At 47.3% G+C, this 15,840-nt stretch overlaps 4 protein-coding genes across 4 annotated transcripts, besides 4 other annotated features; 3 read left to right on the top strand and 1 right to left on the bottom strand.

Moving 5' to 3' along the window:
* Positions 1-706: 706 nt before the first annotated feature.
* Positions 707-2,022, top strand: NFIA_055050 (uncharacterized protein; the record flags this gene model as incomplete). The annotated part of the gene is made up of 5 exons (XM_001258052.1): positions 707-853; positions 905-1,268; positions 1,318-1,435; positions 1,488-1,552; positions 1,616-2,022. 5 exons carry the CDS (start codon positions 707-709, stop codon positions 2,020-2,022), a joined length of 1,101 nt encoding a protein of 366 aa, XP_001258053.1.
* Positions 2,023-3,078: 1,056 nt separating this feature from the next.
* Positions 3,079-4,557: a mobile genetic element.
* Positions 4,558-4,966: 409 nt separating this feature from the next.
* Positions 4,967-6,532: a mobile genetic element.
* A 1,081-nt stretch (positions 6,533-7,613) lies between these two features.
* Positions 7,614-9,206, top strand: NFIA_055040 (C-14 sterol reductase; the record flags this gene model as incomplete). Its single annotated transcript, XM_001258051.1, has 3 exons — positions 7,614-7,693; positions 7,746-8,050; positions 8,101-9,206. 3 exons carry the CDS (start codon positions 7,614-7,616, stop codon positions 9,204-9,206), a joined length of 1,491 nt encoding a protein of 496 aa, XP_001258052.1.
* A 1,153-nt stretch (positions 9,207-10,359) lies between these two features.
* NFIA_055030 (Fig1 domain-containing protein) lies at positions 10,360-11,264 on the top strand (the record flags this gene model as incomplete). The annotated part of the gene is made up of 3 exons (XM_001258050.1): positions 10,360-10,393; positions 10,445-10,808; positions 10,886-11,264. The coding sequence occupies 3 exons, from the start codon at positions 10,360-10,362 to the stop codon at positions 11,262-11,264; spliced, it is 777 nt and encodes a 258-aa protein (XP_001258051.1).
* An 87-nt stretch (positions 11,265-11,351) lies between these two features.
* On the bottom strand, positions 11,352-14,220 carry NFIA_055020 (uncharacterized protein; the record flags this gene model as incomplete). Its single annotated transcript, XM_001258049.1, has 2 exons — positions 11,352-13,135; positions 13,188-14,220. 2 exons carry the CDS (start codon positions 14,218-14,220, stop codon positions 11,352-11,354), a joined length of 2,817 nt encoding a protein of 938 aa, XP_001258050.1.
* Positions 14,219-14,246: a microsatellite.
* Positions 14,220-14,246: a microsatellite.
* Positions 14,247-15,840: the final 1,594 nt, after the last annotated feature.

Here is a 15,840-nt window from a genome sequence, read left to right as displayed (position 1 = left end):
TGGAAGCTGGGGTCTAGATCCTCGGTTAACGCCTTGGTAACATTCACTAATGCACAGATGAGACAGAATAGGTAACTTGAATCCGCACGGGCCGTATTCAGGGTAAAAAGTACCATTGTGGCTTTCTGAAGGATCCTCTCGATTGGTCCCATCGGACGAGATGCCTACATGGCACGGACCAGATTGGAAAACTCTCAGAGGTATTCAGGCCGCGAGTGCCTGTGCGTCCTGCCAAACCGATAGCGGGGACCAGATGACACCTTGCAGGGCTAGTCGAACATGACACCTAGTCTGCCGCTCCAAGCGCAATCATGATTGGATGGATAAAAAGGTTCAATATATACGAGCTGGGACCTATCACAAAAGAGACTTCGGAAGAAGTTTCCTGACCCTGTCCTGTGGACCGCCTCTAAATCAAGGTTCGTTCGATATTTGGGATACGTGGGCACAGTCAATCATCCCCCAAATTGGAAGACAACTGGTATCTATCGAGTTGATGGATCATCGAGGCGCTCGTTTGGCAATGCAAAGTATCAATTATTGGATCTTCAGCACGCCGTTAGCATGACAGCTCACAGATCTTCTATTTTGAGTAGAAAGTACGAAACTGCATGTATATTTATCTGCTTGAAACCAGCAAGCTGAACCAAACATTTCCCTCGTCCAAGGTCAAAGAAACACCATCCTCAGAAGTCCGGACTTCGGAATGGCAATGGATAAAGGCACAAAAGCCATCGCCGTCATGTGGGCGATGACTATACTATCTTTCATCCTGGTGCCTCTGCGCATGTACACGAGAATCTTTATTATCCAGGCGCTAGGGCTAGACGATCATGTGTACAACCTTGGCTGGGTACGTTCATAGCATGGTCTTGCAAATGTTTCGAGAATTGACTGATGCCAGGTCTTCCTGCTTCTGTACACCGTGTTTCTCACCCTTTCCACCCAGCACGGATTCGGACAACCCATCATGACCTTGTCCATGGACGAAGCGGTGCACGCGATTTACATGGAAATGATCGGGCAAACGTTTGCCGTCCTGGGAATGGCAATTGCCAAGCTGTCTCTGGGGATTTTCCTCCTCCGCATTGTGGTCAAGACGTGGCATCGAGTGTCGATTTGGGCGTCAATGGTCAGTCTGTCTATTGTCTCAGTCATGACGGCCGTGCTCTTCTGGACCCAGCGGCTGCCATCAAGGTCCATTTATGATCCGCGCGTCCCCGGGCGGACTGTCGTCAACATTGTTCCCTTTTCAGTATTACTTGGCTGTAAGAGTTTGATATGGATGCGCAACCAGACTTGAGCTGACCGATCTAGCATGGTGTGCCGCGGTGGATTTCTACTTTGCCATCCTGCCTTGGATCTTCATCTGGAATCTGAACATGAAGCAGAAGGAGAAGTTGGTCATCGCCATTAGCTTGAGTCTAGGCTTTATGTTTGTTGCCATCCTTCCGTGTCTCACAGTAGACGCTGACTAACTGTCCCAGAGCCGGAATCTGCGGTGTGATCAGAACGATTGATTTAGGCGGATTGTCAAGCTCCAACTACACTGGTCAGTAGCCTTCCCCCTGCCGTCCCTGGGATTTCATAAACTGACATACTTGGTACATTCCAGAGGACACGGTTGATCTGATTATCTGGTCAGCCGTCGAGCTCGCAGCGACACTCATCTGCGTCGGTATTCCCACCATCCGCCCTCTGTACCGCCATATCGTCCACGGGTCGCGGTTCAAAGACTCCAATGAGGGTTATAAGAAGCATGACGAGAGTGGCGAGCCGAACCCGGGAATTCGCATGAAGCCCCTTGGTAGAAAGGCTCGAAAGGGAGATCTCGAGACCACGATATCAACCGTTGTGGGTGATACTGGATTTGATATGCCTGGCGGCGAGACATCCTCGTATGTTCAAACTGTGAGGGAAACGGACGAAGAGAGGCTCGTCAGTCCTCCCAGAGGGCCGCATGTCAACTCCATTCAAGTGCATGAGGAGGTGACCATTGAAAGGAGCACAATGTCTGGCTAAGGTTGTAGACATAATAAAAGAAGAGAGAAGGAGCAAAGGTAGTTAAGCTATAGGTACTTAGGGCTAAAGTACCTTACTTGTAGGCTGAGCTGTTTGAGCCAGGATTGGCTGAAATCATTGATTTTATCAAAATTAGAAGCAAGCTGACAGTATTGGCCAAATATATATCCAAGAATCCCATTTGATACTGTCTGCTGCTTCTATGGGTAATGTAAATCCACAGTTTGTTTGTATATATCTGCTCATCACACCACGCCGCATTTACCAAACCCACTGTTTTTTAACTCCGCTACAGCACCACAACACCTGTTTACTAGATATTTTATCGGATTTTGACTCAATTAAGCAGTTTAGACTATATAGCAAGAGAAATAAATAAAAAAAAAACATACAACAGCCGGGATTCGCTAGTGGTCACCCACCTAACTACTAACTAGCTGGTGTGTGTGGCTTCAACGCAGTTAAAAGGTCAGTAGGAGCTTAGGTAAGTACAGAATAGTTAGACAGGGTGAGTACGGAGTACCTAGTCACCTATAATCATCCATAGTTACCTAAATTTAACTAATAGAATCCTCTGAGGCTATAAACTAGTCTTTCTATTAAGGCTTATTAGCTAAATATATCTTATTTCTTATTGTAGCACTACTATAATAATTAATTAATTATTTTAGGCAGTAATTAATGGGTTACTACTTAGAGATCCACTAGTATCATCTGAAGTTCTTTAATTAAGGGGCTTAGGACACTAATGGGCGCGGAGAGAAGCTGAGCATGTAAGCTAATGTCCTAGCTTTTATTAATACTATGTGTGATAACTATGCTGTTTCTTAAGAGACAAACTTACTATATTTTAAAAGCGTCTAGATTTTGATTATGGGAAAAGGCAAGCTCATACTGTAACATTCTTATAATTTTAGATATTATGTCAGCATATGCCTATAACGTAATCCACGGCCGAGCGGCGAATACGACCGAAGTGCGAATTTTCGCCGCAACCACCAAAACATTCAATTCAACCATTTCTAACGCGCCATTTCTTTACATTTTATATATAAAATGCCTCTATCTAAGGAAGCCCGTATGCAAATGGCAATTACTGCATGGAAAGAGAAGAAAGTTAATTCAAAATTAAAGGCTGCCCAGATATATGGTGTCTCTGAATCCTCCCTTCGCAAGCGGCTAGCTGGAGTCAAACCACGAACAGAAACACGTGCAAATGGCCATAAATTAACAGCCAACGAAGAGGAAACACTTGTTAAGCGACTGCTAGATGCAGATAAGCGAGGCTTCTCAATTCGGCCAGAATTCCTGCGTGGAATGGCACAGATTTTACTCCGTGAACGTACACAAGATTCAACGGTAGTTCTTGGAGTAAACTGGGCCTATTCCTTTACTAAACGTCGCCCTGAACTACGTACAAGGTATAATCGAAGGATTACATACCAGAGGGCGAAACAGGAGGATCCCAAGGTTATTAGACAGTGGTTTGAGACTGTACGCAAAGCTATTCAGGAACACGGCATACATGAAGATGATATCTGGAACTTTGATGAAACTGGCTTTGCAATGGGGCTCTGCATAACATCTAAGATTATTACTGCAGTGGAACGCAGTGAGAGACCTCGTACAGTTATCCAAGGAAACCGCGAATGGGTCACGATCATTGAATGTGTCAGTTCAAGAGGGATTTCTATACCACCAGTGGTTATCTTGAAGGGAAAAGAACACCAGGCTGCTTGGTATCAAGAACCTATGCTTCTTCAGGATAGGAATAGGGACTGGAAGATTGCAAAGAGTGAGAACGGCTGGACGACAGATATAATTAGTCTTCACTGGTTAAAGGATGTGTTTGAATCATATTCTAAACACTATTCAACTGGTGCAAAGCGGTTGCTTATCCTTGATGGCCATTCTAGCCATTTAGCTCCAGAATTTGATACCTTCTGTGAGGAGAATGCAATCATCTGTCTCTGCATGCCACCTCATACTTCTCATCTTCTACAACCACTGGATGTTGGCGTTTTCGGGCCGCTTAAGCGTGCCTATAGGAAACTAGTTGAAGGAATGATGATGGCTGGAAATAATCATATCGATAAGGAGGATTTCCTGCACCTATATCCTCCAGCGCGAGACAAGGTGTTTAACCAAGCAAATATATGCAATGGCTTTGCAGGAGCTGGTCTAAAGCCATTAAATGAAGATCAGGTCCTTGGAAAGATTACCTTTCAACTTCGTACGCCAACACCACCACTTATTAGAGGCTCTATCTCCTCTGCTTTTCAAACTCCTCAGAATCCTCGCCAGCTTGATCACAAGGTCCGCACTATACAGAGAAGCATACAAAAAAGGAAGCTATCTAGCAGTCCAATAGCTCATATTTGGCATCTCGAAAAGGCCGCGCAGATGGCAATGAATACGAATCTTCTTCTTCAAGAAGAAATCAAGCTTCTACGAGCTGAAAATGAGCGGAAAATAAAGAAGAAGGCAAGAAGGCATGCTCCAATAGGGAAAGATGTCCTTTTATCTATACAAGAAGGTCAAAATCGTGTTCATCAGCTTGATACACAGGTTAATATCCAGGTTGAAGCGGCCCTATCTACAGCTCAACAGCGTGCACCACCACGCTGCAGTGGACGTTGGACTATTGGACATAATAGAAGAAGTTGTCCTAATAGATAGCTAGCTATTCTATCTTTTACATATGCTAATTTAATGGCGTTGGTGTTTAAAAGCTTCAAAATCATGGTGGTTGCGGCAAAAATTCGCACTTCGGTCGTATTCGCCGCTCGGCCATTCCGACCGAACGGCCACTTTTCTTCGCACCCTACTTTTTTTTGATGCATTTCGAACACCAACGCAATTAATTTAGCATATCTAGTAGCTGATTATCTAGCTATTTATTAGGACAACTTCTTCTATTATGTCCAATAGTCCAACATCCACTGCACTGTGGTGGAGCGCGCTGGCGAGTCCCAGAAGTAGTATCCTCAACCTGCTCCTTAACATGTGTATCAAGCTGCTGAATGCGATCGCGACCTTCCTGTACAGATATAAAGAGGTTGCTTCCTAAATTAGCACGTGTCCTTGCTTTTTTCTTCAATTTTCGCTCATTTTCAGCTCGTAGAACCTTGATTTCTTGTTGAAGAAGATGGTTCATATGCATTGCCATCTGTGCGGCCTTTTCAAGATGGTGAATATGCGACATAGGACTGCTAGAAAGTGTTCTTTTCCTTTGAAGACTTCTCTGTAGGCTGCGGACTTTGTGATCAAGCTGGTGAGGATTCTGAGGTGTTTGAAAAGCAGATGATATTGAACCTTTAACAAGAAGTGGTGGTGTAGGCGTATGAAGTTGAAAGGTAATTTTCTCAAGAACCTGGTCTTGATCAAGTGGTTTAAGCCCAGCCCCTGCGAAGCCATTACATATATTCTTTTGAGTAAAGACTGCTTCACGTGCGGGAGGGTGTAGGTATAGGAAATCCTCTTTGTCGATGTGGTTGTTTCCAGCCACCATTATTCCCTCAACCAGTTCTCCGTACGCCCGTTTAAGCGGCCCGAAAACACCAACGTCTAGTGGTTGAAGAAGATGAGATGTATGAGGAGGCATGCAAAGACAGATAATTGCATTCGCCCCGTAGAATTCATCAAACTCTGCAGTTTGGTGACTTGAATGGCTATCAAGGATTAGCAAACGCTTTGCACCAGTTGAATGTTGTTTGGAAAAAGGCTCAAAAATATGCTTCAACCATGCAAGGCCAATTTCATCTGTTGTCCAGCCATTAGCACTATTGGTAAGCCTCCAATCTGGTGGAAGATTGGGTTCTTGGTACTAAGGTGCCTGGTGTTCTTTTCCCTTCAAGATGACCACTGGAGGTATAGAAATCCCCTTAGAGCTCATACATTCAATGATTGTGACCCATTCATGGTTTCCCTGAATAACTGTATGAGGTCTTTCACTGCGCTCTACTGCAGTAATAACCTTAGAGGTTGTACAGAGTCCCATTGCAAAGCCAGTCTCATCAAAGTTCCAGATATCATCTTTATGTATGCTGTGCTCCTGAATAGCTTCGCGTACGGTCTCAAACCACTGTTTTATGACCTTTGGGTCCTCCTGCTTCGCACGTTGATATGTAATTCTTTGATTATATCGTGTACGTAGTTCAGGACGGCGCTTTATAAAAGAATAAGCCTAGTTAATTCCAAGGGTCGCAGTAGAATCTTATGTACGTTCACGAAGCAAGATCTATCCCATTTCACGCAGAAATCTCGGCTGAATTGAGAAGCCTCATTTATCTGCATCAAGCAATTTCTTGATAAGAGCTTCTTCTTCAGATATTGTTAATTTATGGCTATTGGCGCGTGTTTCTGAGCGTGGCTTTCTTCCTTCAAGGCGAGCGCGAAGGGTAGTACGGGATACTTCAAATACACCAGCAGCTTGAAGTTTTGATTTGACTTTTTGCTTTTTATATGCAGAAATAGCCATCTGCATATGGCTTTCTTTAGATAAAGGCATTTTACATAGAAATAATGAAAAACTGACGCGTATTGGAATGTTGATTTCAAATATTTTGATGGTTGCGGAGAAAAGTGGCCGTTCGGTCGTAATGGCCGCTCGGCCGTGGATTACGTTATCTCAGGACGGAGCAAAACTCTTGCCTGCCAACCAACCATTCAGGCTGACGTTGGCGAGCTCATAATGTGCAAAGTTCACAAAATCACCAGCAAGTCGGTTTACAAACGCGAATAACTCGACGGCGGGAATAGGCACTGCACCTGCCCTATAGCCCTAACGTTCCTCCATCTTGTGCAATTGATGCCCACTCTATCTTGATATGCGCGAACACCAAGATGCAACAATCCAGCGTAGAATTTGTATAGTAATCGACGTTTTCGCAAAGATCTTTGTCGATCGCAACTGCCGAATGTAGAGAGTTGCTCGGCGAGCGTGCTACACACAGCGGTAAAGGGTTCGATCCCTTTTATCGGTGGAGACAAAGAACAGAGGCACGAGAGTCGAGTTGAGAATTGACAATTCGAGCAACAATTGCAGCTGGCGACTTCGTGATGTGAATTAAGCATGGAAGGGGAATGCAGAATGGCCTGTGATTAACAGTGACTGGACGAGATACAGTAGTAATGAGAGACGGCTAAAGTGATTGGAGATAATTAGTGGAGAAGGTCAAAGAGAACGGGAGCTGAGCAAGGAACAGAAATGAGGAATTTGTCTTTTGTTTGTGAGACAGAGCAGTAGTCTGGATGATCCAGAAACTCCAACATCTAGCTATGTATTGTACAGAAACAAAGGTGTCCGCGGCTCCCGTCGGCCATCAATCTCCCGGCTCGGACCACCAGGCTCGCCTTCCTGGATCATCCCCATACACGGCTACTTTCATACAATTATAAACTTCCAGCACCCCAGCCGATTGAGTCTCCCACAGCGGATCCTTCCTCCGGGCTCCCAACCCTTATTTCGTTTTTGTGGCCCCTCGGTGGGTTTCTTGGTAAACGTATGGTCTTGCGACAGCTTTTATCGCTCTAACGTTCCCCAAATACTTCATCTTGTTGACGAATATCCCACCCGATCTCGAGCAAACATGGCACCGAGGAAGGATTTCAAGGCTACGGTTCCAATACAGCCAGTTCCGGGAAAACGGGGGTATGAGTTTGGTGGCCCGTATGTTGTTTACTGTATCGCATGCTTGAAACCCAGAATTGACTTTCACCAGTCTCGGCGCGTTTGTATTCATCTTTGGCCTCTCGACGCTTATCTACAGCCTCACCTTCCTGTGTAACGATGTGTCAGGCTGTCCTGTTCCGTCGCTGCTGCATCCGTCGACATTGTCCCTAGACAAGCTAAAGGAGGAGGTTGGCTGGCCACAAGAAGGTCTCAAAGCGTTCTTTGACATTCGGGTGACCATGTGGGTGCTGAGTTATTACGTACTCAGTCTGGTTCTGTACGTATTTCTACCAGGTGAGGTGGTTGAGGGCACGGAATTGGCCTGCAAGGGAAGGCTTCGCTACAAGTTCAATGGTAAGAACCCGGGAACTGTTTTCGACGTGGTGTCGACTGACGGGTTATAGCCTTTCCTTCCGCCATTTTGATCCTCAGTGGTTTAGCTCTGGGCACATACGTGCACGGTGCCGACTTCGTCGTATGGACTTTTCTCTGGGATAACTACGTGCAGATCATCACGGCAAACTTAATGATTTGCATAGTCCTCGCTGTCTTTGTTTATGCGAGAAGTTTCTCCATCCCTGCACCTGGTCAACTCAACCCCGAGCTGCGAGAATTGGCACCAGGTGGTCACACTGGAAATGCTCTGTATGATTTTTTCATTGGCCGGGAGCTTAATCCTCGAGTGCAGTTGCCCATCCCCTTTGTTGATGAGGCCTCACGAACGATCGATATCAATGTATGGTGCGAAATGAGGCCAGGTCTGATTGGGTGGATCATATTGAACTTGTCCAACATTGCCCGCCAACACAGGACGTACGGCTACATTACCAACTCCATCGTGCTCTCTACCGTGTTCCAAACCTTCTATGTTCTGGATGCGCTGTATATGGAGCCGGCCGTGCTAACCACAATGGACGTGATTATGGATGGATTCGGTTACATGCTCTCTTTTGGACACCTGGTATGGGTACCGTTCGTCTACAATATCCAAACCAGGTACCTTGCGGTTTTCCCCTTGAAATTGAGCTTGAAGGAAATCCTTCTGATCTTGACTGTTACCGGCGCGGGGTACGCCATTTTCCGCGGTGCCAACAATCAGAAGAACCGTTTCCGCAGGGACCCAAACGACCCACGCATGAAGCATATCAAGTACATCCAGACGTCTAGTGGCTCTAAGCTAATGATTTCTGGCTGGTGGGGACTGGCACGCCATGTCAATTATTTGGGCGATTGGCTGATGTCATGGTCATATTCATTGCCCACCGGGATTGCTGGCTACACCATAATTGAAAGCATCAATAGCAGTGGTGACGTGCAGAAGCAGGCCATACAGACTCCCGAAGTACGTGGGTGGGGAATGATTTTCACCTACTTCTTCTTGTTTTATTTTGGTGTCCTGCTCATTCACCGGGACGGACGCGATGAAGAAAAGTGCAAGAGGAAATATGGCGCTGACTGGGAGCGCTATACGTCTATTGTTCGCAGCCGCATCATTCCTGGTATCTACTAGTGCTTTAGGCCAACGATTCTGGGCTGCGGCGAGTCTGTATATATACCTTGGTACAGACGGGCTCGAGAATCCAGGGTTAGTGTTAGGTTTACTATATCATGATAAAGTTTGTTAGAGCAAGTCACCTAGGGACAACTACATAACTTACTAGTCTGCACAGTACGTATCCCACACTACATCTCTTCGAATTGCCAGGCCGGCATGTTGGGGCAGGTATGCCAGCTTTACCTAACTTGTGAACACAACACATTTGCTCTGATTTCTCACTTTGGAGAGTTGTCCGGAAAATCCTCTTGGGAGTTGGAATTCGCCCTTGATAATAGGCCCATATTATACTAAACTAGGAGGGTAATTCTGTGCTATAAGGATACCTAAATACAGCTATATAGCTATTCCTAATATTAAAGTCTTTAGTGCAGGGAACACCACTGCGCAAATGGCTTGCTCAAGTGAGGAGTGCTGGGATGTTGATTTTAGTCAATGGTTTTGTGATCTCATTCTGTTCTGCTTCTTGGGCGAGCCGGTCGTATAGCTCTGCATGCTGTTTAGTGGTTAGTTGATGCGGTATGTAATGAGACAATTTCTCACTTCCAAGTAGGACAGCTGTGATATTCTGAGCCAAGATGTTTGGTGCAGAGATGGTGATCACAGGTGATGCATTGTCCATATGTGCTAACAGATGGTTTGTTGCAGTTTTCAAAATCACAACTCCACATTGACATGGCAGTAGATGAAGTTGACAGATTTGGCTATCAGATTTGATTTGTGCGAGGATAATGGTGAGATGAGGAGCAGCTTAGCTGCAGCCAAAATCCGATCTAATCGTCGACCCCTCCTTGTTGCGTATCCTCAGCTCATGTAGCTAAACTAGCGAAGAAAAAAGCACATATAAGCCTTGATGAAGTGTCACACGTCCTGCTTCACTCTCCCACTTATCCCTCTATTCTATAATCTGTGTATCAATTATTGGTCGAATACATGGTATATACCCATCTCTGTATCCATCAATCCAACCATCCGGTAGAATGGGATTAAAATTCAGCGCCTATTATAGTATGAGACCGCCTAGTCCTTCACAATGTCGTCCTATGCGGGGTCAGGCTGACTCAATATTCCAGAATGGCTTCCCATGATCGGGTACCACCATGTTATAATGGTCATCTGTTCAATCACAATCATCCTTCTATGTAAGCATCGAACAGTGTTCTTAACCTTTGAATGCTGGCTCACAAATCCAGCGATTCTTCTCGCCGGCTGCACCTCCTCCAACGGCCTGAGCAATGTGTATTTGGTTTCCCTGCAATACAGAAATACCAGCACCTCAATCCCTGATGACCCCGTGCTGGTAAACCCCGGCATTGTGGAAAAGGTCTACAATGTCTCGCACGGCAATAGCACGATTCGCGAAGTGCGTGCCGGGTACATGGGTCTCTGTTTGACCCTCAGCAACAGGGCGCAGTTGTGCTCTGGTAGTGCTGCAGCGCTGGCTAGCATGGTCAAGGCCGAGGGGATACAGGGCAACGACGCTGGCGCTGCCGACCCCTTGAATCTGATTTGGATTGCGCAGAATTTCAAAGAAAAGATTGTGTTTGATGGGTTGATGTAAGTGCTGTATTCTTTCCCATGGCTTTGTCTACGCGCGAATGTGTCTAGGTGTAGGTATGATCTAACATGAACAGATTCATCACTGTGGTCTTGACCTTCTTGTGCTTTATTCTCTTGGCCACATTTCCAGGATGGCACGAAGAAATCGACGAGAATGGTTCGGAGCGCGAGGTCAAGCCCTTCCCTTCTTGGCCGGTGATGCAGGTTGCAATGGGGTTGAGTGCGCTTGGGTTTATGTTTGGCTTGGTCTCCATTTTTTGGCAGCATGTCAATAGTAGTGCTGCGGTGACCATGTCTGAGAGTCTCACGTATGGGGCCATCGAGGGCCGTGTGGGCACGGCGGCGATGATTCTCGGCTGGGCTGCTGTAGTCTGCTCGGGGATCGTTGCCTTGGCATTGCTGATCATGATTTTGAGTATTCGAATACTTAGGGAGTTGACTGATGAGGAGTAGGACTTTGGATGGTGTGTATTTTGACATGTGTCTGAGCTGAGCGAGCTGAGAGCAAGAGCAATGTAACACGCGATGTTTCCCAGGTAATCAAGGATTATTGGTACGCTGAGAGTGGCTGCTCCTAGGCTGCCTGCCTGCCGCTTCAGAGAGGGACGTCGCATATGAAGCATAGGAAGCATACGAATACGAAGCAGAAGCAAAACCCTCCCCTGTGTCTGAAGATACAGCCCTAGGTCTAGAAAATAAGACCCTCAATCCAAGAAACAAGACAAAGGGTAGCAAAATAACCAGGATGGCCGCAGTCAAACCGGCTTTAATACCCGACGCCAGTGGGCGTGTCCAGATTAGTGCGAGCGGAATTGCGACAAAGCCTGCTATTCCAATGGCCCAGAGAAGTAACGAGCGTGTTGATGGGGGAATACGCCTCAGCAGGCGCATAACGAGTCTCGGGAAAGCAGAGCGAAAGTTGGCATCGGACCTTCGCCAGTAGGGTACACCCACAAGGCCTACGAGGGCAAGTATAATCACGAAAGTAACTGCGCCCTGCACACCTCGGTCGATATCCCGGGTCCAGAGAACGGCGATAGGTGCTACTGCAACAGTGCCGATAAGCAGGGTGAGACTGACTGGGAACCCGACCACCCTCCATAACCCGATCCCAACCGTACGGCCCTTCCTGCCTATCCAGGACCAGGTTGCTTTGCTGCTCCGCGCGAGTGTGCTTCCAAACCATTGCAACAGTAACAGCATCGACAGAGACCGTACTTGCACTGGCAGACCGTGTTGCTCTGCGTATCGTCTAACATCCTGCTTCACGCTCTGCTTCAGATTTCCCAGCCATTGACTGCGCATTGTGAGCCGCATCAGGTACGCAAAAGTTGTAACGCTAATTGCCACAACGAAGAATTTCCACAGCGGGGCTGAGTCTTTGAATGGCTCGATCTGCATCCCAAAGATAGATGACGAGAATGATAGCGGAATGAAGAGAAATGCCAGTTCGGTGAGTCGCGTGACAGCGTGCGCTTCGTCGATGGAGCGTCGACTGTCTAGAAGACCCATATTGGATGTCAAGGATGTAGACGCATGCCGAAGCCTGGTGAGCATCTGGTCGATCTCCTGGAAGAGATCTGCCACGTTCCTTATAATGCCTGGCTTGTCGTCTGAGGTTGCTGCAGAGGTATCAGCTGGAAACGTGAAACCAAAGAAAGCCACAAAGCTCTTGGTTGATGTTTTGAGTTCCAAAAGCTCTCCCTCGGCTTTACTGATGAGCTGCCGCCACAATGCCAGTCGGTCTTCCATCTTCGTGTCGTCGAGGATATCGACCTCCATGTCGCTTAGGATCTGGTTGAGCACCCCGAGCAAAGTCGAGGTGTCTTGGCGAATGATCTGAAACAATATCTGCAGTACATGTATGGGCGCTGTATTGTTCCCGGCTATATCATGCATTGCCTGCCGAGTGGACCTTGTCTCGTTGAGTTCTTCTTGGAGCGTGCTCAAGGAATCGCCTGTCAGAAGGGCCTCCTCCAGATCGATGGTAATGGTTTTTCGGGGGGCCATCTGCTTGACCAAAACCTGGAAGCTCGTCCTCACGTTGACCTTCCTCCTATCAACTTCTGGTCTGCGCCGCCTGAGCAGCCAGTCCAACACCGGACGTGACGTCTCCTCTCGCCGTGGGTTTTCGATGGGAATCGCAAAACCCTCGCCGGTATCATCACCCTCAATTATCAGGACTGGTCGACTCTCCATTCCACTGCTATTTCCGGTGCCTTGATCATCACGGTCACCAGGTTCGACCATAGTCTCCTTTGGGATCTGAAGTGTCAAATCATGACTAATGCTGATCGTCGGTAGAGGATCAAGCAACACGACAACTGCGATTCCAGTCAGTCTGCCAGTAATCTCCCAGCGAACGTAAGAGCTCACCTGTTTCATACTCCATATTCTCGGCTTGCTTTCTCCAAATCGACGTCCGTTCCACCAACCCAAACTCGCTCATCTCCTTTGCAGTCCCGCGTGGATCAACGCGCAGATCCCACTCGGAACGAAATATATTCGTCTCGGCTTTGAGACTAATGCTTGAATTGCCTGAGATATACTCTAACCCATCACCCTCCAAATCAAGCAGTTCTTCCCGGTCGCGATAGGAAAACAACGGTGGACGACGATACACGGGCCGAAACCACTGGATCGACACATACGGCTTGTTCAACCGCGCCGTCTTCCATGACCGCGCCGGTGGGTCATCGTACTGCGCACCACCGTACCCAGAGTTCAACAGGTGCTCCTCGAAGAACTCGGGAGTAATCCCAAACGCCTCCCCCAAGGCGTTAATAGTTTGCATGGACAGATCCTCAACAAGGAACACGCGCCCTTTCAATCCCTCCCGCATGCCGCGGAAGCGGGGGATCAGTAGAGCAGTCTCAATCTCCACCCTCATCGCAGTGCTATCATCGTAGTACTCGTACAGCGTGATGGAGGTTCTCTCCAGGCGTGGAAACTTGCGGATATTGCCGTGCTTAATGTGGTCGAATACGTTTTCTGCGCGGTCCAGCACGCGATAGTAGGGCTCCCGCGGTGGGGGTGTTTCCCCTTTCGGTTCTTTGGCCGCCGGCCGTTGTGCTGACTGCTGTCTTGGTGACGGCGGCAGCGATGGCGGCAATGGAATAGACCAAGGCTGGATGAAGGTATCATCGCGATCGACCGCCTCCAGGGAAGACCTCGCTGCATTTCCATCTCTCTCTCCAGGGTCACTGGCTGTGGAAGATCCGTCGCGAGACTCGGGTAACGGAACTCGCTCAGGGATTCTGTCGAATGCGTATGGAGCATTTCGCAGAGAGTCATCCAGCCAGAGCGGTAGTTTTTTCCGTGGCTTACGCGCCTTTCGGACATCGACCCCCGCTTCGGCTTGCTGCTGCTTGATCCATTCCACGGTGTGACGGGATGGTTGCTGAGCCATTGGATTGGATTGGATTGGATTGGATTATGGGTTGCAGTCTTTATTTTGCCTTCTCTCTGGTTAAAGCTGCAGTGTGTACATTATGTGCTTTTATGAACTTTCTTCAGGAGAATGACTCGGCTGGAGCTGACAATTCGACCGAGAAGTGGAGGTGCATGATTAGTGTCAGTGAGATGCTGAGTTGGTCAGCTACTCTTGCAGGGGCGGTTAACATGTTGTATTATAGCAAACAGGCAGAAGAAAAGCAGATAAACACCCATTCACGCGTGAAATTTGAATCATCAAGACAATATAAAAAATTGAATAGTCACATCCATTGTCAAAGCCATTCACATGGCGCAACAACATAGTTATGTATGTCTGTGCGCTTGTTTCAGGTGCCCGGTAGATAATTGGCATGATATCGCCTTGTTGCCGGTCAGTTCCCAGACGAGCCTCACTTAGATCACAGAGAATGGGGTTCCGCAGGATATAGGAAGTGGCCGTGAAAGGTAAATGGTACGATATTCAAGCGTTTTCCGCGGCACAGGAGCTTCAAATTCCGCTGCCTCAAATTTGGCCAGTACGGATTCATCATTGATACCAAGAAGAATATTATTTGGCTGGAGATCTAGTCATTCATTTCCAAGTTTAGCTGCTTTGCGCGGGAACCATTTCAAATGGGAGAAGCCAACCGGTATGTATGATCCCTGTCTCCGTGTGAAGGAAATCAAGGGTAGCAAGAAGATTTCGGATAGTCGGTCTCACCACGGCAATAGTCATGACGCCGCCTGGGAGCAGTGGTGCCAGCTGGTCGAGACTGATCCCAAGAGGAGGATGTACCAGACAAGTATGGAGACTATGGCCCTCTGATTGCGGAGTTTGCGGACTCGTGTTGAAGACTGGGAGTAGTTGTCTGTAACGAAGGAATCACTTTGACGTCTTGCACGTGTAGGGAACCATATTCAGACTGCAAGAACCGTCATCTGAAATTTTTATTATGATGTATGCATTTACTGTTATTTCCTCATCAGTCCTCGGGAGATAAGGACAATCCGGAGATATCTACCGAATTTAAGGTATCTAGTGATCGAATGTAGCTCTGAAGGCCACTTTAGAGACGTTTAGCTGTGCATGGTATACTGCTCATCCTTTGTACGATATAGTCCCAGCTCTAGCTATCAAAAACACCTGGGGCATCTACTCCGCTGGGATATGTCTGTCTGCGCCTCAAAACAGTTTCTGGCCCGCGGCCCATGGACTCATCGCCGAATGTAATAAGGTTGTGGTGCTCTACATGTACATGTGTAGTGCGCGGCACAGCTGCAGTCAACCCAGCGGGGTAAGAAATTAGTATACATGCACCTGGGTGGCAGCTACTGGCACACACTCCAAGCTAATGCATAACCATACCCACCAGTAAATTCCCTGGTCTTAATGACTCACACTTTAGTCTAGGTCCTGCCCGAGTAACCTTCAAGGAATATGAGCAAGTCTCCTCTACTTTACTGGATGATGGAAGTAGACGCAATGCGAATTCGCTTGCATTTGGTACAAAGGAAATAGACTAAGTACATGTCCAATGATTATTGCCATACAGTAATGGCTTGCCTTTGAGACAGACAGTGTGAACGAATGGAA

Source organism: Aspergillus fischeri, genomic scaffold (assembly GCF_000149645.3).
Source record: "Aspergillus fischeri NRRL 181 1099437636266 genomic scaffold, whole genome shotgun sequence".
In the NCBI taxonomy this organism is placed as follows: Eukaryota; Fungi; Ascomycota; class Eurotiomycetes; order Eurotiales; family Aspergillaceae; genus Aspergillus; species Aspergillus fischeri.
The sequence above is the reverse complement of the archived record's forward strand: the minus strand, read 5'-3'. Positions and strand labels throughout refer to the sequence as shown.